Below are 26,620 nucleotides of genomic sequence, written 5' to 3'. Positions count from 1 at the left end.
AAGCTAAAAGTACTCTTTCCAGCTCCTCCAGTTTCTGCTGAATCTCTAATCTCTGTGCACACGGCTGCTCGTGTGCCAGCAGCCATTTTCCCTCCACTTTCGTAACAAAGCCCTGGTTCTGAGCCTGCCGTGCAGCTGCCAGCCAGAGCAGCACGCTTCCAGGAGGCCCCTACGCGGCCGTAACCACAGGGTAACACGCTGCAGCGGCCATCTTGGGGTGTGAGGACAAGGGCTACCCAAGCCTGGCAGGCGTGCAACCTGGTGACAGCCAGCACCACTCCTGACCTGGCCATGAGGACCGGGGCTGGGACCCTGCTCCGTCATCTACTAACCCTCGGCAAGTTGGGACCCAGCCAGGTGCTGGCTGGTCTGCTCCGGGTCCTGCCAGGCTAGGAGGTGAATTTGTCCAGGAAGTTAATTAGAACTGAGACAGTGGCTCCAGAAACAGTCTGGGGCCCCGCCATGCCAATGTGCGCTCAGGCTGGCACTCGCAGACCCGACACTGATGGCAGTGGCACCAGTACCTCCAGGCTTTTCCTTTGCCAGTCGGTCTAACCGGGGGCTCCCTTCTGCATGTCTGCTCTCTGCCCTGCCCACCCAAAGCCCAGGGCTACCTCTGCCCAAAGCCCCAGGGAAGACCTCCCTGGCTGCCCCAGCCCTCCTTCCGGGAAGGACTTCAGCCCTCCCCCATCGTTCTCCTTGGCAGTTACCCTGTGTCACTCTCCCGTCACACAACTGTATTGTTACGATGTCTGAGAACACAGGCTTTGGGTCTTCTCCCGTTCAGCCCACCCCACCCCACTGGGCTGCTCCCTTTGCCAGAACACGTGGTCTGTGTTAACACATGCCCAGATCATTCCGGAAATACACACTTATCAAGAAAACAAAAACAAAAACCCCAAAACCTCTATTAAATTTTCACTAAAATGAAGTCTTGTTTTGTCAATACTTCTGACCCACACGAGGTTGCACTTCAAATGAAACACTTTCAGAAAGAAACAATACAGTGTTACATAATCATCCATACTTGAAACAGTTGACGCTGCGCTTGACAGGCGTGTGTCTCGTGTGTCTCGGAGAGGAGGTGCCGGAGCAGGGAGCCCAGAGTCCCTGCCTCCTCCTCCTGCTTTCTGAGCCCACAGAGGATCACGACTTTCTTGCTCAGGCCAGTCCCAGCGTTTTGGTTCAGTTTACGAATGACACAACACAAGGAAATGCAGCCCAGCATGATGTGTGTGCCCGCACACGTCATGCCACCAAGACAAAGGTGCACGACACGGCCTTCCTGGCTAAAGGACTCCCACCCACGATGGACAGGCCAAGAGTCACGGGACAAGCCCACCAATGTCCTCCTGAGCTCAGAGCTCACGGGGACGACCCAGGGGCAGGGACTGGGGCAGCAGTGGAGGCTGGCCCGAGGACACGAGCAGAGGAGGAAGTGGCCCCAACAGCACCCAGAGCGTCCAGGGGGCTAGGGGCTGGCGGAGCGGCACAGCTCCCGGTGTCGGGAAACGGCTCTCAGGGGACGCTCGACCAAGGGAGTCCTGGAGCCATACTAATGAACAGGACTGCATATGCTACTTCCCAGCGTATTCCCATGCAAATCACGCCTGCTCTGAGAATGCCTCACACCTACCCACGCCTGCTGCTGCTCCCTCCCGGGGGACGAGGGACGCAAGTCAGTGCAGACCTCACTCCGGAAGGAGCCAGCTTGCCAGGTGCCCCCACCAGCCTGCTTCCTCTCTGGTCCCCAGGGCCTGGCTTCTCAGTGCAGTGCGGTCTGTTTTGGTCTGATGGCAGCAGAACTCTACCCTGAAGCCTGCCAGGTCATCCCCGAAGGAAGTGTTGGGCTGAAGTCCCCTTAACAGAACAGAGGTGCATTGTGTGAGACACAGTTTACTGGGACGGCGACAAGACAGAGCCTGCCCCTCCCCCCCCCAGCCTTGCATGTGCTGCTCCTTCCTCTCCCACTGAGCAGACGCGGGGGTGCTCCAGGCTGTACCTGTCACCGTACCTGCCTCCCCCACCCAGACCGGCATTCCTTCGTGCAGCACTGGCCATACCAGTTTTCACGACCGCGTCTGTCTCTCTCTGCCTGTGAGAACGAGCTCCTGGAAGACAAGGTCTCACCACCTGGTTTATCTCTGGGTCCCCACAGCTCAGCACCGCTGCCCTGTCCTAACCCGCACGAAGTGCGCATGTGGACGAAAGCACATAGTAACAAACCCGTCTTCTCCTGAAACACCTGGAAAGGACTCGGAGAAGCAAAATTCAGTGAGAGAACACAATTTTATCTTCAAGGAGCTGAGTGTTGGCTAGTTAAAGCTCCCAAGAGTAGGAGACACCACCGGCTTGAGGAAAATGCAGAACCAGCCAGAACTCTCCCCCAGCTCCCTGGGTGTGGGGTGCAAGCACCCTGACACGCGGTGCCCCAGCAGAATTTTCCAACCAGCAGCAGTGACTCCCCTCCCGCCTGAGGGACGAGTTCTAGAACGCCACTTAAAATAGCGAGCAGAGGTGGGACAAGTGGGCGGGACGGGGAGAGAGCAGGGGCAGGAGCCCAAGAGGCACAGGCTGGGGGGGCCACGTGCGACCAGTTGTCTCTTCTCAGGGACACCCCAAGCGGGCCCCTATTTATCAACCCACTGGGTAAGAAGGTATTTCACCACAGCTAGAAACCACAGGAAGGAATATTCAGGGAGCTGGAAAAAGACATGAGAACCTGAGAATCCAACCAATCAGTCCACCACACAAACAACAGCAAAGCCCCAAACACATCAACTAGGCCACAAAACCAAAGCCAGCAGTGACCAAAGTGCACGGTGTGGCCCCGTTCTCCTGCCTTCAGGTCCTCTTGGCGAGCAGAGGTGACCCTTGCCCACCAGCTGCCTGCCTTGCGTGTGGCGGGAGGTGGTGCATGCGTGCAAGTGCCACGAAGCAGATCTCACCTTCGGTTTGGTGCCCACGACACAGCATGCAGAGGCGAGCGTGCCTGCCCACACCCACACGCCTCTCTGACCTGACTGTACACCAGCTCTCTCTGCTGCCAACCCCCAGGAGCTATTCTTTTAACAGACTGAAATCCAAACTACACTGACTGTGGCACGGGGCACAGATTAAGGCCCTGAGCCAGGTGTTTCAACCCCTGACGGCCAACGTCGTCCGAGGGAGGAGCCACTCCCGTCCTTCCACAGCACTCGCCTGGGGACTTGCACGTCTACCCCAGCTGAGCTGAACGACACAATATGGGCACTGGCAGTGCAGGCAGCTGGTGAGAGCAGGAGCACACGGACCGCCAGGGAGACCACCTGGGAGCCCTGGCTGTAAAGCAGGAAGGGCTCAGGGCTGCGGGAGACCAGTGGGACCTGTTAACACTTTGTAAGCGGGCACTGTCCCGCCAAATCGCGTCGTAACGCGGGGCTTTTTTGACATTTTCTCGCCAAAATTAGACTTTCCGTAAAATATTCATATCTTTCAATCTATTTGATATTTTTCTATGAAACTTTCAGTGTTTTAGTTTAAAAAGAGGTCTCTATTTATTTACTTTGCAAAATTTTTGCCGGTTCTAACTAGAGGCGATATGACGAGTTTACTCGTTTCCCGCAAAAAATGTGTTTTAACAGTTTTCACTGAAGCCTAAAGCTGCCCTGTGCTTTCTAGATCTCTCTTGCCCATGCTTTATTATTATTATTATTATTACTTGAATACTTATTTTGTACTATGGACCAGGCACTATTCTAGGTACTTGGGATACAGAAAAAAAAAAGACAAAGACCCTCGTCCCAAGGGGCTCCCATTCTAGGAAGGATGGGGAGGACAGACACACGAGACAAGAGAAGCTTGTCAACGACACTGGCTGCTGATGTCAGAGGCAGCAGGCCGAGAGGGCACAGCTGGGCGAGCAGGAGGGCTGGGTACGATTTTAAACTGATGGCCGGGATAGGCCTCTTTCAGGAGACAGGCGGAAGCTGGCGGGAGGGGAGGGCGCTCTCACCAGGCTCGCTGCCTCTCCCTGTCCTCTGGGGACACTAGCAGAGGCTCGGGGCCAGGAAGGTGGCAGCAGAGGCCTGCCAGCTTTCCTCACAGCAGCTCCAAGACCACAACTCTACACTTGAGAAACGGGGGGAATTTCCTTCTCATGTCTGCTGGGAGGGCAGCGTCTGTCCTCTCCTGAGAGCTGCTGTTCCAGGACTTCCGAGGCCTGGGTAAGCTGGCAGCGGAGAGGAGGAGAGGGGCAGCGTGTGCTCGTGCAAACTGCTGTGCGCACACCTGCCAGGTCCCTGCACCTGCCGGCAGGACTCTGCCGACAGGACTCTGCCGACAGCCCAAAGCGAGGCATGACCACCACCACGTTGATTTTCTAGAGGAGGAAACCTGAGGTCACGAAGCTGACGTCTGGGACCCAGGCTGCCTCGGTCTAGGGTATACACCCCAACCGCTGGGCCACACTGCCTACTTCCCCTTTAAATGGCTCCGACAGCGGGGCGCCATGAACCGGAGGTCCTGGAATGAAACCCGTGACGAGTGGGGACAGGCTCAGCACCTCGCGTAGCCAGCGACACACTGCTTGGCAAAGAACTTTCCTGAGCTCACCCACACCTCCTGGGTCCACTCTGCTATCCCTCCTGCTCCCTAGAGGCACCCAAACAAGCTGGCTTCCTCCCTGAGAGTGGCCCAAACATGAAGAAAGGTCTCGGCCCCGTCATGCCCTCAACCTTCCCTACCTGGGCCCTTCCATTGCTTCTTCTCATGCCGTGATTTCCTCCCCCGGACGGAGGGGCCCAGATGCCCTACTTGAGCTCTTTCTGACTCTGATGATCACCCTGAATCTCCCCCATGGCCTGGCTGCCACTCGGCCACACCACACAGCGAGCAGCGCCTCTAAGGAAGTGTCACCTCTGCCTGGGTCGTGGCACACCAAAGCTCGATTTACAAAGAAAGCTGTTGGACTGTGTCCTCCTCACGGAGGACGCCAGGTTCTACTCTCAGGGACAGTGACACCGGCAAAACTGTCAGGACACCTGCAAAACATGCTCTCCACGTCACACCACTCCCCCATTAAAGGATCTCAGGGCAAATTATCAATTAACCAAAACAAAACCAAAAGCCAACCAAAGATCCCCCAAAAGGAAAGCTCTAGGCCCCTCCTCACTCCTGACCTTTCTAATACCCTGGTCTGTGCCTCGCAGAACCGCCTCCGCACCCCTGGTCTCCCTCCCTGGCACTGTGCTGGGGCGGGGAGTGCCCAAGGTCACCACATATCAATTCCTGAGCACCTGAGCAGGAACTGCCAGGACCGTATTTTAGGGACGGTTTCCACGGCAACGGGAGCGTGTTCAATGCACTCAAGGTTTTTCTTGTAGATATCATCCTTCTCTAGGCTTCTGCAGAAACCTGTGCTGTGAACTAGTCACAGCTGGGCTTCCTTCGGATCGTCAGTCCAGCTTCCTCAGTTCTCTGAAGGGTCTTCATGCTGAGAAATGGAAGGGCGGCCTGAGAGCCGGGCACGTGATTAAGGATCGCGGTCTTAGTTCCTCTGATTTGCCAGATCCGAACGAGAGGAAAGTCAGTATAACTGGAATGTTAACCTTATTTTCTGGAGCAGGACAACTCTCTGCTTGGCAGGTAAAGAAAACCAGTAGCACCGGCCTGCCAGGTACCTCACCTCACCAGGTTCCAGGGGAGTGGGTGAGGAGAAACTGTGGCCTTGTCTTGGCTTAAGTATTCTAGAATATTTCTTTTCAAAATTCATTGTATGCAGAATAAAAACGCCGTGTCCTGAGAATGCAGTATCTAAAGGAAGGGTCTGGGCCCCTTAGTAACAGACGTGATTTCACGTTTTCACCTCAGTAAAGGTAACACTACCTGACTACCTATAATGCCACTAAAATCAAGTGAACGTCAATTAGTGGCAGAGACTTTCCATAGCATCTCCTCAGACAACTTCTGTGGGTGAACACTGGTCTGACAGACACACACTCATTGCTCATGGGATCAGCAACCTACTAAAATGCAGACGATGCTTACGATAAATATTCAATTGAAAATAATACGATTTCTGTCAGCATAAAGCAGGGCCATTTCATCAGAGCACGTGGCAAACTAATTTCTCTTAAAGTAATTTAACTTCTAGTGTTCCATGTGTCCCGGAGAACGTAAACAAGGAAAACAATCTGAGACGGGTCCCAGGTGTAAAGACAAGGAACTCAGCCAGAGCCACACCTGTACTTGGCAGAGCTCCCGCCGTCTCTGCGAACTTCTGTAGGGCCACCCTGCATGGGAAGCCACATGCGACCCTCTATTGGAGAGCTTGTGCTCAACAGCTGGGGTCTGGGGAAAGCAAACACCCCCACTGCAAAAGGGTGGAGAGGGGACCTATTTAGCTATTTATTTAATAAAGAAAGTTTACAAGTTCCAGTAAGGTGAAAATGACGTGCTCTGCTGAAGAGCTCAAAGGGCATTCAGCCCTGCCCTCCTTTCCTGCCCCAGGCCTGGGCTCCACCTCTTCCCCTGGCCACTCCACGGGTGTCCTGGACTCACGGGGGTCCTCTCCTCTTCTCTGGTGAACTTTAAAAAGGAAGCAGCCACCTGCCGAGGTTCTGGGTGGGAGGGGTCCCCTCCCCAGTCCCCCCCTGGTGTCTAAACACGTTTTTCTGCCCCTCTTCCCGCCCACCCCAAACCTTCCCATAGCAGCCCCGGCCTTTCTGCTGCTCAGGCCAAACATTGCAGTCACCCTTGGCTTTTTCTCACTCACTCATCTCCATCCCAGCAGCAAATGCAGTTGACTGAATTCAAAATGCACCCAGAACCCAACCAACATCTCTTGCCTAATTACCAGCTGCCTCCAGACTTTCCTGGCTTCTCCTGGCTCCCTGGACAAATTCACAACACAGGGCTCGAGCAGTTGTCCTTTGAAAACCTGCAGCCACACCACTCTGTTCGAAAGCCCCCAGTAGCTCCCACCTCAGAGGAAGACCGCACTGTAATGGCCTTCGAGGACCCGGTGGTATCAGGCCCGCCAGCAGCACAAACATGCAGTCTGGCCGCCGGCCTCTGCCCCGGGCCGCCCTCACAGCCAGTCTCTGCTCAAACGCTCCACCCCACCCCTCACCCCACGGAACACGGCACTGCCCGAACCCCAGGAGCCCCGCAACGCCTCACCCTGTGTTGCGACTGTTCCTGGCATTTCCCACTTTGTTCCACAGCAGGTACTTGACATCTTACTGCTGTCCTGCCGCCCTATTAGAACATAAGCTGAGACTAGGGATCTGTTTTGTTCACGTGTCCCAAACACCTAGAATAGTGCCTGCCAGTGGCAGACATAAGGATCCGTGACTGAGTGACTGTCCAAACTTGCCTACTTGGACAACCAAACCCAGAATCAAACAGCGTACCAGTGTGACAGTTTCCCGGTGAGAATAAAGCATCAGACTGACTGGTGAGTTCACTGTCCCTTCACCCACCGTGTAGGTGTTGGAAAAAAGCTGTAGGTTGGATTCATGTACTAAATCACAAAAACATGAGAAGAAAATCACCATACTTCATGGAAAACCAACCCCGAACCGTCAAGAGCTGCGTTTCTCCACACACGGGAACAGGGGCTCCCAGGCCCGTCTTTCTCAGGTGGCCAGGGCCAGCTTCTCTCTTTACTGCCTTTGGGGGAAAACAGATGCTGGTAACCACAAAACGTCAGGAGCCACGCTGAGGACAAAGTGGCCACCGGTCTCCATACATCTTCCAGGTGCTCTTGTCCATCTCGGTGGTGAAGGCAAAAAACACTTTTAGTCACTGCCTTAATCTGAGTCTTAAATACAGTACTAGGAGACAATTCGAGATTTTACTGAGAAAAAGTGAATTTTTAATTATCTTGTGAATCTACTTAGAAAAACACACACAAGCAATGTTCACAACTATAAATTTAAACCTTTTGCACTAAAAAAACACACAAAACAACAAACACAAAACCACAGGCATGAACTGTAAACCTGTAATCATTATCAACTAGTCTTAAGGTTAATTCTTAGTAGTAATTCATATTTTCCTCCTTGGCAATTTTAACGTTTTAGCACCAAATGATCTCCCACAGAGGTACACGTAACAACTCTGGCTGCCAGGGTAAGTCAGGAGATGCTTCCGTATGGACCACTCACACGCACAGACAGGACACACACAGAGATGGATGTCACACGCTGACTGTCAGGGCAATGGAAATAAGACAGAGGGCATACGTGTCACACATCTTTAATGTAGTGCATTCGTAGAAAAAAGGCCAGCTTTCGCTCCCAGGCGTGCTCTCCTTAGTTTAATATCATGATTTAGAAGATGCAGACGTTATTGCCTAAATATTATTCTATACATTTCCATTCGTGTTCAGGAAAACGGCTACTTAATTTACACCATAATTACTGGGTTACAGCTTTAGCTCATTGGCAATTTTGGAAGCAATATTTTTGAAAGCTATGGATGTCCCCGAGATCCGCTTGAACCGGACCCCGTTCAGAGACAGTCTTGGCAGCTTGCACACCTCCATCTCCCACTGCACGAGGTTCTCGGCGTGCCCATCGCCGTGGACGCAGAAGAGCAGGAAGCGCTCTCTCTGCTCATAGTCGCAGTTATTGGCGTCCAGCACTTTGCGGATTTCCCGCATCATGTCCCCGGGGTCCATGGAACTAGTGGTTTTCATGCTCCAGGTGAAGCGCAGGGAGCGAGGCTTTGCTTCTTTGCTGTCATCCTTTTGCTCAGCAGCCACGTTGCGACTGAAAGGCACAGTGGCGGGTTCATTTGTAAGTGCACAGGACAGCCAGCCTTCTCCACTCCAGCTGGGTCACCGAGGCTGCAGCGCAGCCCGAGAAGCCACGCCACACCCCGCAGAACCCAGGCAGCTCCCTCCCCTTTTCTAACTATTCATCTCCCCCCGCCCCCCCCCCCCCACAATCCTAAGCCATGCGCGCAGAAAATCTACCTGGCTATAAAATCTGCACCAGCCATGTACTTACTCAAATTAAGAAAATAATCTGTTAAGCAGGATCCTTGCAAACCAGGGAAAGTAAAGAGCGTGCTGAGTGCATCTCCAAAGCCCAATTCCCCCCTCCCCTCCAGGTTGAGTGTGGGGGTGTGTATGTGTGGGGGGGCAGGAGCCACCAGGCCCCCACAGGCCCCTTGGAATTCAATGCTTCACAACCTCTACCGTAACTGTTACTCTGGATAACCAGTGACTCAACAGTTTAAAACTGTTTTTCCTGCTAACAGCCCCAGATGCCGGACTGTGCACAGCTGGCTGTGTGTGTGTGGTGAGACATTCTCTCAGTCCCCTGCACCCTCTTCGATATTTGGCCTTCTATTTTGTTAACTTAAACTTCTAGTTTCAGTTAAAAAGAATTCTTATATGAAATTATCTAATACTTAAGTAGAAAAATAAAATGTTAAGGCTCATTTGCTGTTGAGCACTGAAAACAACCCGTTTGAATGCAAACTGTATGGATTCACAGAGTATATAGGTTTTACTATGCAGAGTTCTCCCTGTCGCCAAACCATTAGAATATTCGATTGGGTTTACACCTTCCAAAATTGACTGAAAACGTCCTATGTATACAATGCCATGTTAGATACTAAATAGGTTATAAAAATGAACAAAAGCTCTACCTACCTAAGCTGGGGTTAGAGAAGGGAAAGACTCCACTAAGGAAACTGCAGCAGCACAGGAGAGGCCAGGGCAGGCCCAGAGGGTCATGGGAGAGGTGGAGCCCACCTCAGGGGAGGAGTGCATAGGAAAGGCAGGACAGGATACGGAGGAAATGGCTTCCTGGACGGGGTATCTGAGAAGAGCTCTGAAGAGCCCATGGGGTTTCACCACCACCAGAGGGGTGGGGGTGGGGGTGGGGCAGAGTGCCAGCAAAGGCCAGGAGGTCCGAAACAATGCGTTTGGGGCTGATGTAGTCAGTGTACAAATGGACGGGGACTGAGGGCAGTGTCACCCTGACAGCCGCTGGCATTACTTTGCACTGTGTGGGCAGGCCGGTGCACTGTCCTCACCACGCCAGGGGCAGGACCCGTTCCCTTCCTGGTATGAAGGGGGAATCAGGCTTATGGAGACAGGAGCCTGCTCAAGGCTGGAAGGAGCAGGTCCGGGCTGGTCTGCTGTCTGGCCCTCACCCCAACATTCTGCCTCAATTTGCAGGGAGCTGGGGCTGCTGAGGCCACACAGGGCCTCACGTGGACACGGTGGGTCAGGCAATGGGACCGCAGCAGGTCTGCATTCAGAAAAGTCACATGATCATGGCCGTGCTTTTACGAAGACCAGGAGAGCCACCAGGTTCACAAGAGCCGGAAACAGCATGTGGTGACTGGTATGAAAAGGGCACACGGGGTCGACGTCTCTAACTACGGAGCGCCTGGAGCCTATCCAATGACTCTCCCACTCCCACATCCGTGCAATGACTATACAAAATTTAAACGGAAAACACGACCAAATCAAGTGTTCTTTTAAAAAACCTGATTTGAAATATGAAAATTCTCTATTTTGCTTTCACTCGAGACTAGAACTATGCTAGAAGTCACTGAGGCATCCAGAGTCCTATCAACTCCCAGACCTCATTTCAGGTCGTTGGGGCCCAGGCAGTAGGGGCGGGTGGTATTTTACTACCCAGACCAACAGAGAGCCCAGGTCAAGGGGACCAGGCTTTCACCAGGGGGCAGCGCTGCGCCCTCATGTGGCCACCGGGGAGCAGCGCAGCGCGGGGCGTGGGCGGGACCCGCCGCCAGGTGGCAGCAGGGTGCACATGCTTCCCGGTCCGCGTGTGCAGACCCCATGCAGCAATCCTACCCCAGCAGAAATGAGGTATATACCTATAAAATATATTTAAAAAATCGTTCCCCTCACCTTGAGCCCTCATATCTCCCGTTCCTCTCATATTCAGTTGGAAGCCTCAACGAACAGAAGGGAGAAGCACAGAGAAGTGGGAAAGAGAAAAGAGATCTTCTTATACACCAGTACACGACAGCCCGTACAGAAACACAAACGTCATAAAACAAACAGGTCCAGGGCACTCTGGGTCCTCGGTGCTGCTCAGTTAGTCTCTCAGTGGTGACCCAGCTAGGGACCACTCTCCTCCGCGCGTGCCTGCGGCCGGCCGGTGTCACACATGCCGCGGGAGTGAGTGCCTGCCCGGCTCTTGCAGCCAGCACGCCAGGCCTTCCACTGCAGTTCATCGGACCTGTTTTTAATCACTCCCCAGTAAATGAGAAACGGATTTACCACTTGAATTGTACACTGTTACAAATTTTTCTGTCCAAGGGAAAACTTCGCAACTGGGAAGCTCAATTAAAAACTAATCGGGGAGGGGCATTTTCCTCAGGAAGAAAGCAGCCTTCCCAGTTTGTGGTCAAGAACTCCCGTTAACAAAGCGTCTCAGTGACCCACTGGTTTCGTCATCAGAAACCGTATACATAGCCTGGCCGGCCAGTGAGCCGAGGGGCACAGGCAGTGTGGCCTCAACAGCGGACTTTCCGCCTCCCACGTGTGCATTCCAACACAGGGAACGACATTTTTGGTCTCTTGACTATCATCAAAAAATAAGTCATCTAGTACCAATAGCATTTACAACAGTGCTTTAAGTGGAAACAATGAGACATGCTTTCTTCAGTGGTTGGTGGAAAGTGGCTTTTAGAATACTATTTACTATTCAACTCTGAAAATATTAAAACATTTCTGCTATGCTGCTGCCTTCCATCTTAATTTCTGAAAAATCCAAACCAAATGAGGCTGTAAGGTTTGAATTTTAGACTTGTTTCCAGTATCAGAATATTGGCTAATTTCCCTGTCTTTTTAAGGCCTTTTGCTAATTCAATGAAAAAAGGGCAACTAACACCACTACCACTTACCTTCTGCATGCTTGAGGCTAACCATTGAATGCACATAATGTTACTGCACACCTCATTCTTCAAACAGAAGCATGCTAAGTGTTATTAGTATGAAGACAGAATTATTTGGATGCTAAATAATTCTACCAAAGAAAGAAAATGCAGAGCATGCGTAGGCCTCGTTACGTGGGTGCCACAGTGCCTTTAAAAATGCCTTACAGAGTTAATCTATTTCTTTCCAGCTTCCTTTCAAAGAAATAAGTATTTAGTTCTCAGCAGAAAGTTTAGTTTTAAGGAAAACAAAACAAAACAGGGCTAGAAAGCCAAACTTGATGTTAATTGCAGGAGCCATTTTGGGGTGAGGATTGAAAAAAAAAAAATGTGTATATATAAATCCTACCTTTTGATAAACCTGAATGACATGTTTCTAAAAGAAATTAAGCCAAAAAAAGAAATTAACAAAAATGACTTGCACAAAAGAAATAGAAAATCTAGTCAATTATAGAAAGAAAAACAATAAAACAGGGTGCCTTTTCTGTCCAATGAACAATGAAACAGTGACACTGTTGAAAAAGTAAATTATAGATAACTGAGCATGTGACCTTGTAATTAGAAATATTAAAAAGTCTGTACTGGAATCAAAGATTTAGCAGTAAACACTGACATTAGCTGGAATGGGATTTGTTGAAGGCCCTTCAGATGGATCGACTTCAAGATAATAGAAGTCAACAACCCGTGTTAAAGAAATGACGTAAGTCATTTGTAACGAACAAGTAATACCATTTCTCAATTTCAGACTATCTTATGAAAAATCTCACCTTCTTATATAGGAACATTAAAGATTTCATTATAAAATGTTTAACCATTAAAGACAATCATTACTTACTTCGGGAAGATTGAACATTAACAGACTGTTAACAGTGGTATGATTTAAGTCACTTTTTAAGGAAAAAAAAGTTATTGGTGTTTAAAATGAAGTAGACTTTTCAGAGTTTTTGATATTAAAATGAATGAAAATTAAATGACAAGTAACAATGGAGGTTTCATTTTTATGTTTTAGGCAATAAGCTGAGAGGTGTATTTAAAAGTGACTCGGCTTGTTAAAAAACTTAAGAAGATGCTTCAATTGTACTGAACAGAATGTGACAGAAGAAGTTTCAAACTCCGGATCAGGCCTGTATGACCATGTGACCTGTGTTCCTGGGCCAATGTGGGCTGGGCTTGCCACACTATTTCTAACACCTAGTGCTGTGATTGGACATCGGAGGAAGGTGTATTACCTGCCCACTGAATTAATGAATCCCTGGACTTTTTTTTCCAATTTGGGATAACTGTGGTACTGCTTCAGTTCTGACCAATTTAAAAAGTATCTAACTACTCTAGATAACCCTCGGCCACTTCATTACGGATCGAAAGTGGTACACAGCAAGGTCATACACAGTAGAGAAGGTCACATATTGAAACTATTTTGTAAATCATTAGGTCCTACATAAATATAAGGTAGTATTATTCAAAGGATTATTTTAGCTGTATACTGATAGATTTTCATTTCCGAATTTTCTACCGGTGAAGTGCGAGTTCCTGTCAAGTACCATAGGGCGGGACTGCCTTTCCTAGTCTCCCCGCTGTCCCCCTGGAGGTGTGAAGAGCAGGCAGCTGCAGGACGCTCCTCTTGACTGCAAAGGACCTCACAGGTGGCAGAACCCACTGCTGCCCCAAATGCACGGCATCCAGGGCAGTGCAGGTTTTCTGGTGCCAGCTCTTCCCACCAAGACACGGCAAGTCTCCTTGCAGATTCTAAGTGCGCACACCTGAGTCCTCCAGGTACTAGCGCTGTAACCCTGGCAGTTCTTGCTGGGGCAGGAAAAGAAGTCAACACTGACTACGGCAGCAAGGACTTTGATTGTTCTGAGGAACGAACCGACTACATGTGAAGTACAGGACCAAGGGAGGCGACAGACTTCAGCCTGAAACGTTAACAAACAGAAGGCTATCTTTCTGAAAAAATGTAGGGGTGGAAACTGTCTGAAAACTGTAAGATGATGCCCTAGAATTTCTTTAACAAGAAACCTCAGTCTCCAATTTCAATTCAAATACATGAAACACATTCAGAGAATGCGGGAAAGGCCCTTCACAGTTTTCCGTGGGGAGCACGACACAGTGGCTTCAGGGTCTTTTCTGGAGTCACAGGCTTGGCTCAGACTTTTGCTGTAGGATCTCAAACACGTGCCTATATCTCTCTGAGCCTCAGCGCCAGTTTCTTCTACATCTAGTCCGCAGGGTAGGCTGTGGAGACAGCGCGGATGTGCGAGCGAGACTCTGTGTGTGTGTGTGTGTACGTACATGTTGATATATGCAAAACAAGTACACCCAGAATTCTACAGACATCTACTTAGCATGTAGCAAGCATTCAATAAATGGTAGCTGATATTATTTTTATCAATAATAGTATCAAGATGACTAAAAAAAGAGCACAAAGGAGACAAACAAATTCAAGGATTTTAATGACGAGCCCACTGTAGACGCAGAGCTGACTGCTGCACGTCCCGCTGCGCTTGGGGCTCAAAGGGCAACACACACTGCTGTTAAGCAGGGTTAGTGAGTGACACCTGGCTCCGTGTCCTACTCCCCCAAGTTCAGAGGGATATTCTCTTTGGGACTAGTCCCCAGGAAGGCCCGGGAGACGCCATGGGCTGACCCTGAAAGGAACGAGTGACTTCTGGGGGTCACCGAGCTCCAAACCTGGCCAGACCCTGCAGTCTACTCTGGGAAAGGGTTCTCAGCAGAGCGGCCGGGAAGGGAAGCGGAGGGTAGCCTGGAGTCTTCTGACTGAACTGACCTCTAGTCAGTGCTAACAGATAGCAGAAGTCCTCCCTGATCTGGGTGGCATTCTTGGCCTGACAGCACACAGATCATCTGGGGAAAGAGTTCAATGTGACTCGTCTTAAGTTTTAGACGACTGATTGAAAATAAAATTACTGGAGAATTAAGGAGACTGAAAAATGGTCTTTAGCTTATAGGCTGAATAATGAAGATGGCACGAAACAGCAGGCTGATGGGCCAGAGGGAGGGGCGTGAACCCCTGCAGACTGAGAACGGTCATGCTGTGTGTGAGATACAGATGGCGACCTGTGAGGGTCTGTGACAGGCAGGCCTGCAGAACACGTCGGCCATGCTAGTCCACAGTGAGGCTGAACTGCATTTTCCTGGCTCAGGCTGCCTGGGTGTGGTGCTGGCTAAAGGTGCCTTACACTATCTGCTGAGGGTGTAGGGTGGTACCTTCTCTTTTTCTTCTCGTAGCAGCCATTGTTTCTAGGCTTTCACAACCTCCAATTAGATTATGGAAATAAAGTTAAAGAATCTCAAGGGCACCAGAGAGATTTCCCAAGGCCCCAAATGACAGGCTCCTGGACACGTGAAGGATTATACATGACCAGACACTAGTTTCTTCCTGAGAATGAAGCAGGGATTTTATTCCCATAATGATACCATTTAGAAAGTTACCTTGTTCTCACTGTAACGGGAGACTAACAGAGAGAACAATTCCAAGATTCAAACTAAGAAACGTAATGCTCCTCAATAACAGTGAAATGAAATGAGAGATGGGCCGTGTCTGTCTCCTCCGTGTCCAGAGTGACCACACGGCCCCTGCCCCTCAGGACTGCCTTGGGAGCACCAGCCCCTGCCTACACTGGACCCGGGGTTCCGCTAAACCGCACTGAACATCTATGTGGACAGATGTGTGACCCAAAGGGTCAGGAATTCAAGAATCGCCACCATCTCCCAAGTACTGGAGAACTTTTACTGTCGCGAAGACTCTGAGTTCTGTAATTTCTCTCCTACAGGGTTTTAAAGTATAAAGTTAGACATATGAACCAGAAAAACATGAGCTAAAGACACAAAGCTGCCAGCAGTGGCTTCACGCACAGAGAAGACATTCTCCTTTTGCTCCCAACAACCAGCGCCACCTGGCACTTACCTCCTGGTGAGTTTTGAGGTTAATTTACTGAAAAGGTTAGTGGAGCCTCGGCTTCGAGTCTGCGACAGTGGCGTGGCTTCGTGCGACAGGCTGGGCGAGGCGGGCGGGCCGTTGTATGTGGCGGTGCGCCGCTCCCTGGGCTGGCCGTGGAAAGTGCTACGACTGGCAGTGCCTCTGGGGAAGCGGATTCGATCCGGGGTGGTTGCACTGCTAATACTGTGTGTGGAAGCAACTGGGGTTCTCTGATCAGGAATAGTGCTAGGAGATCAGAAAATACAGTTTTACATCTTTGTTCACAAGCCCCGGCTCTGCGGCAAATACGGCACACGAAGAGTTACAGTCACAATATACCTTTTATATACAGTGGAGAAAATCAGTTTTAATAAATCCAGATCCAAGGGGGTATTTCACAGGACTTAAGAGCCAAAGGTGAGTTAAATCAGAAAAGGGACCAGAGGAATAATATACAATGAAACAAAGCCTCATGGAGCTTAAGGGAATAGTACAGACATATTTTCAAGGACAAAAATTAGTGCAGGGAAATTCTAGGATAAAGAATGGCTAATCCAAGCTTCTTCCTTTGCTTTCCTCTCAAATTGTTTACATGCAGAGAACCTGGCCAGTATAAAAGAAACAAAGGCTATGTAGGTGAAACTGAAAAGGCAACTGAAAAGTTCTGGAAGCACACGAATGGCATAAATACTGTAAACTCCACATGCTGACGGCAACGTGTGGAGGGGGGCATCTCTCACCGCACCCCCCTGCAGTGTGCAAAGGCACGAAGATGCACACGACGAGCAAGGACACCACGACACAGGATGTGCATGACCAGAGCACACACAGGAAGCAGGACACTGTGGACAACTGTGACAAATCTGGGACCAGCAAATCCACAGCACGAAATTAAGAAGCAGGGGGTACACATCAGTTACACAAGGAATGGTGTTTTTCTTACACAGCCGTGAAGTTATCTCCTTCACTGTCTACTGGAGGTAACAACGTCTTGGGGTGCCCAGAGGCTGACATGGACATCGACTTCTGATGTCTCAGCCGACAGGTGGAAGGTATGGTACAAACTGAGGCAGGGCTAGCTGCGTGAGCGGACACTTCTGTCAGGCTGGGAGGGGTTTGGGTTCGGGCAGAGGCAGAAACAACAGTATGATGGACCAGTGACAAAACAAGCAACCAGCTGTTCAAAGCACACACCTTCCTCCCCAGATCAGCTCATTTCTGTCAACCTCATTTTGGGGATTCTCAAGCAACTGCTAACCTATAGCTGCTTTTTCAAAAACAGCATTTTTAGGTTTATAAGCTTTAAAGAAAAGAAAACACCTTCCATGTTTGAATAGTTACGTGAGAGGGGCAATGTCTCCATTCAAACCGAAGTGGTAAAGTCAAGCGGGGTGAACATGAACACTCTGCTCCTGACCGGTTCCCAAAGCGCAGTGACAACTTAAAGTGGACCAGTAAAGGACAGCACGGTGTCTGGCTGTTATTTGTCACAGTGCCCTATGTTGTTTAAGTAGAACTAAGAGTCTTCCTACTCAAGGACAGTCACTTCCTTATGAACAACAGTCAAAATTCCCAAGGGGTCAACAGAGCCCTTTTTCAAGGTGGGAAAACAAGATAATTAACGGTTTAGAGACAGAGAAAGAGAGTGACAGAAGTGGCTGCAGTTTCACCCGGCACAGACAGCCACAGGACGAAACCACCTAGGGAGTCTCACCATGACCTCGCCATTCCTTAATTCCAGCTCGGTCACCGTGTCCTCGGAATTCCAAAGGGGCAGTTTCTTTCCTTTAAGGATAACCAGGCTTTAGTATTCTGGCCCTAGAAACTACTGGGCTCTTTTCCTCCAGAGCGACCACGCCCTCTTGCTGGTGTCGGCTTCCTAGCGCTGCAGGCGGCCCATCCTCTGCATGCCTGCTCCCCATTCCCAGAGCACAGCTCACCTCCCTCAGCACATCTGCACTGCTCTCTGGCCTTTACCCGCACACCTTCCAATCCGTCCACCAAATACAAGCCCAACCTTGCACTCGTAAGTGCACTGCATCTTAGGATGAAGACCACATCGCGCCCTCAGGGGCCCACAACTGGCCCTGCCGTCTCTCCAGGCTTTTCCCTCTATTGTTACCTCCCAGAACTCGACTGGGCCCTCCGACGGTGTGCAGTCCCTTGGTCGCATCAGGTCAAAGAACTCCTGCAGGAGCCACAGCTGTCTGTGCCTGGAGAGCTAGCATCTTTCTACTTCCATCAAAATCCAACCCAGGCCACCCCTCCACGAAGTCCCTCAGGAGTGAGTCCCATCTCCTGTGTACTTAGCACGCAGCGGCCGGCACACACCACTGGGGGGGGGGGGGTGACCCTTCCCTGCTCCAGAGCCCTGAAAGCAAGACCTGCACTTGCATCAAGGTGTCCCCAGGGTCAGCAGAAAGCCTCAGACACAGCAGGTGCTCAGTGAGTACTCTCCTAACTGAAAAGGTAACAGAATGAAATGACTCCTGGAATTTTGATGGTTTGGGGGCGGGAAAGGGGGTGTCTTTATAATCAACTGCTCAGCAAGATGTGCTTGTCCCTGAATTTTTATTTAAGATTCTGCCCCCTGACTTGGCAGAGTGGCTCTGCCACAGTCACAGAACTGAAAGCAAATGCCTTATAAAGATAAAAGGAGATTCAGTTTTCTGGTTTGGCCACTCGGCACTCACTCTTTCCTTGTGGCAACAACACCTGAATCCTGCTTTGGGGGAAACAGGCTCCTGGGCCCTACATGTCTCTGACTCTACCCCAGACTTTACCAGCCACCTGGCCAGTGACAGGTTTAGAGCCAGACCAAAGGGGATGGAGGGGACAGCCCGGGGCTGTGCCTGAGCAGAGCTGAGTGTGGGACAATGTTAAGTGTGCCAGTGCAGGGCCCAGCCAGGGACCAGGGACCGACCGCAGAGGAAGCAGAGCTAGGAGCTGCACCTGACTCTCCCTGGCTGTCGGCTGTGGGAATTCATGGGTGCCATTTAATTTCAGCTTATTTGGGCTGGGCTTCTACCTGTCACTTGCCACACAGAGAGTCTTAACTGATTTAATTATTTGAAGAAATGCTTGGTTGTTCCCAATACATACAGACATACATTTACATGTCATTTTATGTTATTTTTAACAAGTTACAGATAACTACAACTCTCTTGTGCTCTCGTATCTGTCCAGGGCAGGGCAAGGATCAACATACTTTATCCCCTCCACCAGCTGCTGACATTCTGTTGTCCAGATGAAGAGCTGGGATCAACGGATGCATTAAGAAAGGCAGGGGAAGAAGGGGGAGAGAGGAGACAGGGTTGTTCGGCTTCTTCCCTGGAGAATATAAATGGTCCCAACGACTGGAGAAGGAGAGGGCTTTCAGTCAGCCTAACAAGCAAGAAAACGCCCATTCCATTGCCCACAAGGCACGCCACCGCCTGGCTGGGCAGTGAGGAGAGATCTGAGGGCACAGAAGCACGGCAACAGTGTGGACACATGCTGGGCACTAATCAGACCCCCTCAGAGGCCTTTCTAAAAAGGAAGTGTAAATGGCATTTTCATTAGAAATGACTAAGTGTTCTGACAGACTGATCTTAAAGGCAAGTACACGAATCAGTTCTTTAGAAACTGGATCCAGGCCGCACTGGAGTTCCACCAGGGAGGTAACAGAACAGACGTGCTTTGCCTTCCACAGCAGGCTGCATCCCTTGGTTTAGGAAACAGTAAACTCAGTAAATGCCTGATTTCCACTTTGTACAGTCAAACTCACACCGATCCCACTGACAACAGACCATCCCAACGTCACAGCAGCTGCATCTGCTAAGAGTTCCTTGAGCTGGTTGTTGTGAAAGCTGGACAAAAATTTCCCCCCAAAATATTAAAGATGATGGTTCTAGTCCATAGACCAGCCCACAAGAATGTATAGAACACAAAGAGCAGCTGCATTACATTTTTAGTAGTTCTGGGTCCGAGGAAGAACCATGTTTTAAACCTTAACAGAAACAGCAAGCTGTTTCTTAAAATTCAAGTTACATGAAGTTCCTTTCACTCTTCCTAGCTGATGTGTATTTATATCTGATTTTGTGTTGTTTTTTTTTTTTTAATTTTAAACTCTATTTCACTATGGTTACTAATGGACAGGTATTTTCAATTTGTTTGATATGACATCTATCCCAGATCAGAATATTCTGGTATGAAATGTTTTGGTTGCTGACTCAAACTACATCAGTGATTGGGCAGAAGCAGAATTAAAAATATAATCTGAAATATACATGTGGTGACTGATCAAGCCTTGATGCAAGACAAGTGGCTAGATGGGGAAAGTAACAGCCACTTTACAATTTTAGGAATTTACCTGTGATATCAAACACCTAAACTTGTTTGAAAAAAGTTCTGTTGTGCTTTATTATAATGACTGACATCACACTACTCCCTTGGGGGTCCTCCAATGAATACATTTTCAACAGTCTCCTATAGGTATCTAAAAGCATATGAAAAAAGCAGGACAGCATGTCCAACTGACATGGGTTGGTTCATGACACTGCGAAGCTGAAAGGCCAGGTCCAGTTGGTGTGAACTACGACAATTGCTCCCACTCACATCTAACAGCTCCTCAGCAATAAGAAAGGCCAGTGTTTGTGGAGCAGTGTCAGTGCTAAGGGCCAAGTGGTGCAGACTCGCAAGGGGCCTACGTGACTTTCACGGGACCACACACTGCGGGTAGTAATTACACCCTCTCAGGCCCAGCTTCTACTGACTCGTAGGCAGAGCTGGAATTGGGCCATTTTCACAGCCTGACACCTGAAGAAGGCAGAATCATTACAGCAGGAGGATTACAGCAAAAGCTACGCTGGACTTCAGCATGCTTGGTTTCAAAACAAGTCTGACTTAGAAAATCGCTCGTGCCAAAGCAGCAATTGGCTATACGTCCTCTGCCTCAGACACCAATGACTAACTAGCTTTATTTCACAGTAAAGCTGATAAAACAGAAAAATTGCACAGTAAGAATCAATACATAAAATGAATTTCAAAATGAAAAACTATTAAAATCAGTTATATTGCCTGTGGTGAGAGAAATACATTTGGGGAGGCCTTGAAACATCACCCCATGTTCAGGGCAGAATGCTGAAGAGCTTGTTTAAGGCATGAATAAAGCCTTTGGTTTAAAACTTCATACAGTTTTTAGTATATGTGCTGCCGAAGCGAACACTCATACAGTTTTTATTCGCCATGATCATTCTCATGTTGAAAGTCAGTATAAACACTCATACGTGTAAGAAAAAAGTCCAACACAGTCAAGGCTAAAAATGGAAATGAACGTCCTTTCAGAAGTTAGCACAGATCCAGGCATCCCATAGCTCACCAGCATTTTAGTCAAGCAGCAAGACAGGTACGTAGGAGAGGGAAAAGCAATGATCTGCCTAGAAAGCCATCTGTGCAGTAAGAGGGCTCAGTGCACCTAATTTATGACTCACGCCCCTATTTGAAAGGTGAGAAAGTTGTCGCATTTAGTACCTTAACTAAAAGTAAAAAACATGACAACTACAGTTTGGCACTCAAACCTCCAATAATTTTCCATGTTATTGGAAATCCACTTTTAATTCACTTGTAAGATAGAAAGGTATTATTAAATTATGGGCCATATCTTGTGTGGTTTGGCACCGAGGCTGTTTAGTTAAAAATAAGGACAACACTTTCAAAAGCAAAGCATTTAAATGACTGATGCTAACAGAAGCAATGAGGCCCAGGCCAGGATAAGGAAGGGTCAGCCCCAATGAGGAAGTATTTCCAGGGAGCACACACACAAGTAACGACTCCACAGAGATTCAGAATTCTTAAAACCATTTCCACAGAGTGAACTGAATAACTGTGGGAAAGGGGAATTAGAAGAGCATGTGCACAGACACAAACACAAAGGGGGGGTGCAGATCTTGGTCTTAACAGCCTCTTAAAAAGTCTGTACCTCAGAGAACTGTACATTCTAAAGTTCAAAAGGAATCTGATAGAATAGTTCAACAATTCAGGAGAATTTGTAAAGAGAAGAAGGGTCATGAAACAACACTTTCTAGTTCTACAGACTAAAATCCATAACATATTGGAAACATCTGTTTAATTAAATCTTTTACTTATATCATCTATTACATCACTTTGAACTAGAAGAAATTTGATAGATTTTAAAATGTAACAGTAATAAAAGAAATTTATCAGAGAATAGACTACTATTAAGAAATAGGGCCGGCCCTGTGGCTCGTTGGAGCGCCCTGCTCCTAATGGCGAGGTCACCAGTTCAATTCCCACATGGGCCAGTGAGCTGCGCCCTCTACAGCTAAGACTGTGAACAACAGTTCTCCCTGGAGCTGGGCTGCCGGGAGCAGCGAAGTCCGTGTGGGCTGCTGTGGGCTGCCGTGGGCTACCATGTGCTGCCATGAGTGGCCGGTGGCCATCGTGAGCAGCCAGCGACCGACTGCCCGAGCCGGGGAGAGCGCAAGGCCCATAACACCAGCATGGGCCAGGGAGCTGTGTCCTACACAACTAGACTGAGAAACAATGGCTTGAACTGGAGTGGGAGCGGGAGGTGGAAGAAAAGGTGGGGGGGAGAAATTTATCTATCATTATTTGTAAGCTATCTATAGTCCAATTGCTACACAAGTTAGTAACAGTTTTTAATCATAAGAAAAAAGACAATGTTAATATAAGCACACATATAGGAATTAAAAAAGACTGAAATGTAAAAATTTCTAAAACTTCACTGAATTATCAATATAATCTTACGTAACAGGCTTTTACCTTCATATCAATTCAAATTTAAGTGGTCTGTGGAAGAAAGTATGATAAATACTGTAGTCGTGTCTTAAGGATGAAGAAGAAAAGGAGACTGCTTAGTCTATCACAGAAACAAGGCAATTGCAGAAGTAAATCTCAGGGGAAAAAAAAAAAAAGAACCAATTTTGATGCCGGACATGGCAATGTGACATGACCAAATAATGCTCAAGTGAAGAAACCAGGGGACAATGACAGATGATGTAAATTTATTTTCTGGATTTCTACTCCAGAGCTTTATCTGCAGCTACACTTTGACTTTATCTCACCACTCTGAATTGTTTATACGTGACTTTTCCAAAACGAAAGAAGGAAAATCCATGCCAGCTTGGGGAACGGGTTCTATACAGAACATATTTAACTACTCTAACACCCCAACGTCTCTATTCTCTCTCCCCACAAACTAAGTCTACCCCATGGTCTCTGGGCCTACTTAATCTCACTTTTCCAACTCTACTTATTTCTTATTTTATAACCCCAAGAAAGCTGTTTGCAAAATACGACTCTCTTCTTATCGACATACTACTTTGTCAGTATTTAAATCATGCCGATCCTACGTACGCCTGCCTCTCCACCAGATTAAAATCACTCAGAAGACGGTGGCACGCTTCATTTCTCTGGGACTCACGCGTGCCTCTTTCAAGGTGGAGACTCTGTTACTACTCGGCCACCTGGCCCCTTTTGCAAACTGCTGACCACTGACGGCTCATCCACCTGGGGATTTCCATTCCTCAGGAGTGGGGCTCCCTGCTTCAGTCCTCATCCTTCCCCCTTTCACCCACTGTTCAAGGTACTGAAGTGCACAAAATAATCTCGACTTCCCTATTCACTGTTCTACATTGAAACCATTATCTTACTATCTACAGTGTTTCCCCGAAAATAAGACCTAACTGGAAAATAAGCCCTGGCATGATTTTTCAGGATGACATCCCCGAACATAAGCCCTAATGCGTCTTTTGGAGCAAAAATTAATATAAGACCCGGTCTTATTTTCGAGGATACACGATATCGCCTCTGTGAAAGCTCCCTGGTTAAATTCGACCCTTTCAATCATCATATACAGCCAGCCAGGAGGACAAGCTCGGGACAGTGAGAGGCGTTTGGAATACTAGTACCTCACTAAAAACTCGCGTTTAAATACAATTTACAGGTAGAGAATACTTACCAGTATTATTTAAATTTTGATTATAAAAACTGAGAAGTAAACATGCTTCCATTTCTCTTGGGAAAAACAAACTTTCTTGCAAACAGCTAGAATTTCATACCTGTTCTCTCTGCCGTTTGGAATTACTGAGTGTCTGTCTGCTGTAGCTCTTTCACTGCAAACGTAAGTATTCCGCCGAGTCATTCCGCCAGATGCTGTATTACTCTATTTAAAAAAAAGAGCATTTTGTCTTAAACTGTGTAGCGAATATAATACAATGAGAAAAAAGTCACCTAAATAAACATGAATACTCAGTCTTTAAATAAACCTACACTGAAATAACAGTACCAGTCAAAAGATCAGAAAAGGGGGTGAAGGCGACAACTCTCCGCTCTCTCCCGGCAGATAGAATGAAGAATGGCTGTGGTAGAGTGACTCTGAAAACCTGGCAATAATAATCCATAAAGTAATAACTCATGGATTATTTAAAGTAGGAAGATAGAGATCCACTATTTAAAAAGTAATACTTTCAAAATTAAAAAGCAAGGAGCAAAAGTCACAACTAAGGAATTTTATCAGTAAGAACAATTTTTAAAGAAAGATAAAAGCAGCCACCTTTAATACAGCATGAGCAGACCATGTATAGGCAAATGCCAAAGACTAATGGGAGAAAATTTTAACATTACCTTTTTCCTTTACAAATAATCAAGTTTTGGTGACTGATAATGTTCAGGATGTATTTTGAAAAGAGCGGTGTGATGAGGGGAGCGATAGGGATGGGAAGTTAGGAAGGCAGAGAACAAGGTCCCTACCGTCCCTGGAAATTGTCAACAAAAGTTGGTGGCTGAATGTAAACTGCAGGGCTATAGAATGACAATCCAATTTTACAGCATTAGGAAGCCAAAATTAAAAAACGCTTTCAGCACAGGGTTTACTCTGATAAAGCCCAACATCAGAGGATGGAGCAGACCAAAGAAAGGTCTGGGCCCCTTTAGGAGCCCCACCCCCAGACGGGCACAAATGGAAGACTACCTAAGGGGCAACAGCTTCCCGCTGGGCTCCTCCCTCAAGGGCTGATGGGGCGTGGGTGTCCGGAAGGCTGTGCCATTGTTAACTTTGTAGGAAAAAGCAAGGTTATAGAATTTCTTAAGATTATTCCTTTTTTGCAAATTCTTTCCAAAATCAATGTGCTAGGAATAATAATTACTATGTCAGGTCAGATAGAACACACTTCACTTAACGGAAAAATTTCTGAAGCTGAACAGAATCTATTTAATTGAACAAATATTACTTACTTACTGGGGGGTCTAAGGGTAGGGATTATGAGGTGGATTCAGGTCAGCAGTGTAATTTTAGGCAATTACCTAACTTTTCTTCATTTTCTTCACCTTAAAATTTAGCTAGAATGTGGAAAAGCACTCGGCGCAGTCCCTGGGACACGGGAAGGATGCATAGTTCTTTATCACTAGAAACCTTTGAAAATGCAGGGCAGGGCGATCGGATGGCTCAGTTGGTTAGAGCACGAGCTCTGAACAACAGGGTTGAAGGTTCGATTCTCCCATGGGACGGTGGGCTGCACCCCCAGCAACTAAGATTGAAAACGGTGACTGGACTTGGAGCTGAGCTGCGCCCTCCACAACTAGACTGAAGGTCAATGGAGCTAATGGGCCCTGGAGAAACACACTGTTCCCCAATACTCCCCAATAAAATTAAAAAAGAAAATGCAGGGCAAACAGTACATCCCTGGCCCACGGGGCAGTCAGACCTCCCAGTCTGTGTGGTCACCTATCTACACTTCCATCTTTTGGTTTTCTCTTCCTGTTAGGCCCTGAGGTCTAACAGACCTCAGCCCCTAACACAACCTAGAGCTCGGCAGATGTTTGTGGAATAACTAGAAACGGCCCTTCACATAAAGGGTCTGATCACTCATCTAGCGGCATGGGGCTCAACAAGAAATACCTTCAATGCAGAGGTTGATGGCTGCATGGTGGCCTGTGTGGAGGCCACTCCAGGCAGACGAGATCACAGGACGGTTTTGACCCTATGACTCCTGGAGTTCAACAACACTTACACTAGGGACAGCGGAGCTCTTCTTGCGTTCAGGAATATCCGCCTTGTTGGGGTTACTTGCATTCCCAAGCATGGGACTGGCCGGAGCAATTCCCTTTCCTCCAACAGCACTGCCGCTTGACTTCCGGGAGGGAATTCCATCTTCTTTGAGGTCACCATCTGCAGTGCTGGTCTGACTCCTTTTCGGATACGCCACAACTGAAGGAACAGCCGGTCCAGCTGAAATAGAGTTGTTCCCTTTTTAAAAGTCAGAATACAGTTCACATTTTATTCTATGAAAATAAATATATTTTATAAGATGACCTAAGATTGCTCTTCAACTAAGGGAAATGTAAGACAGTAAAATCCTCTATGATGTTTCCCATCCGGGTATGATGTTTTCCCTATGCAATGAATTTGAAATTTCACTTCTTAGTCCCTAACTTTCTGCTTAAGGTTTGTAAGAATGATCATTAGTGTGCTGGTACAGCTGTCCTTCAGAAACCTCTTCGGGGACAGTTCCTGCACACGTAACTAATCAAACTAACTTGATGCACACACATCACACAGTGAACCACTTCACCTGGTACATCTGAGTGAATCATCTTTGTACACAAGATACTTTCCCCTTTTGGAACAGATTTACGGGTCATTTCTTTAGTGGTTTTATCGTGGATCTTTTTTAAAGCACTCAATCTTCTAGATAAACAGGATTCTGAGTAAACAGGGAAAGGTGATATGCGCAGAGGAAAGCATGTTTC

The 26,620-nt window shown here is 48.2% G+C and overlaps 1 protein-coding gene across 13 annotated transcripts in view; it reads right to left on the bottom strand.

Annotated features, from left to right (window-relative positions):
* Window positions 1-8,225: 8,225 nt before the first annotated feature.
* The window catches only part of MARK3 (microtubule affinity regulating kinase 3), a 79,903-nt gene continuing 61,508 nt past the window's right edge, over window positions 8,226-26,620 (bottom strand). For 3 of the 13 annotated variants that reach the window (XM_019747200.3, XM_019747197.3, XM_074326880.2), the window contains 7 exons: window positions 25,882-26,099; window positions 23,932-24,035; window positions 16,794-16,955; window positions 15,839-16,096; window positions 12,260-12,286; window positions 10,880-10,924; window positions 8,226-8,756 (listed from right to left, as the gene is read on the bottom strand). In XM_019747200.3, coding sequence (XP_019602759.1) covers window positions 8,411-8,756; window positions 10,880-10,924; window positions 12,260-12,286; window positions 15,839-16,096; window positions 16,794-16,955; window positions 23,932-24,035; window positions 25,882-26,099 — 1,160 coding nt within the window. In that variant the 3' untranslated portion in view covers window positions 8,226-8,410. The remainder of the gene's footprint in view (window positions 8,757-10,879; window positions 10,925-12,259; window positions 12,287-15,838; window positions 16,097-16,793; window positions 16,956-23,931; window positions 24,036-25,881; window positions 26,100-26,620) is intronic. The other 10 variants (XM_019747206.3, XM_019747202.3, XM_074326881.2 and 7 more) reach the window with 7 other exon arrangements.

This window comes from Rhinolophus sinicus, chromosome 3 (genome assembly GCF_057876585.1).
Source record: "Rhinolophus sinicus isolate RSI-liver-muscle chromosome 3, RSI-T2T, whole genome shotgun sequence".
In the NCBI taxonomy this organism is placed as follows: Eukaryota; Metazoa; Chordata; class Mammalia; order Chiroptera; family Rhinolophidae; genus Rhinolophus; species Rhinolophus sinicus.
The sequence above is the reverse complement of the archived record's forward strand: the minus strand, read 5'-3'. Positions and strand labels throughout refer to the sequence as shown.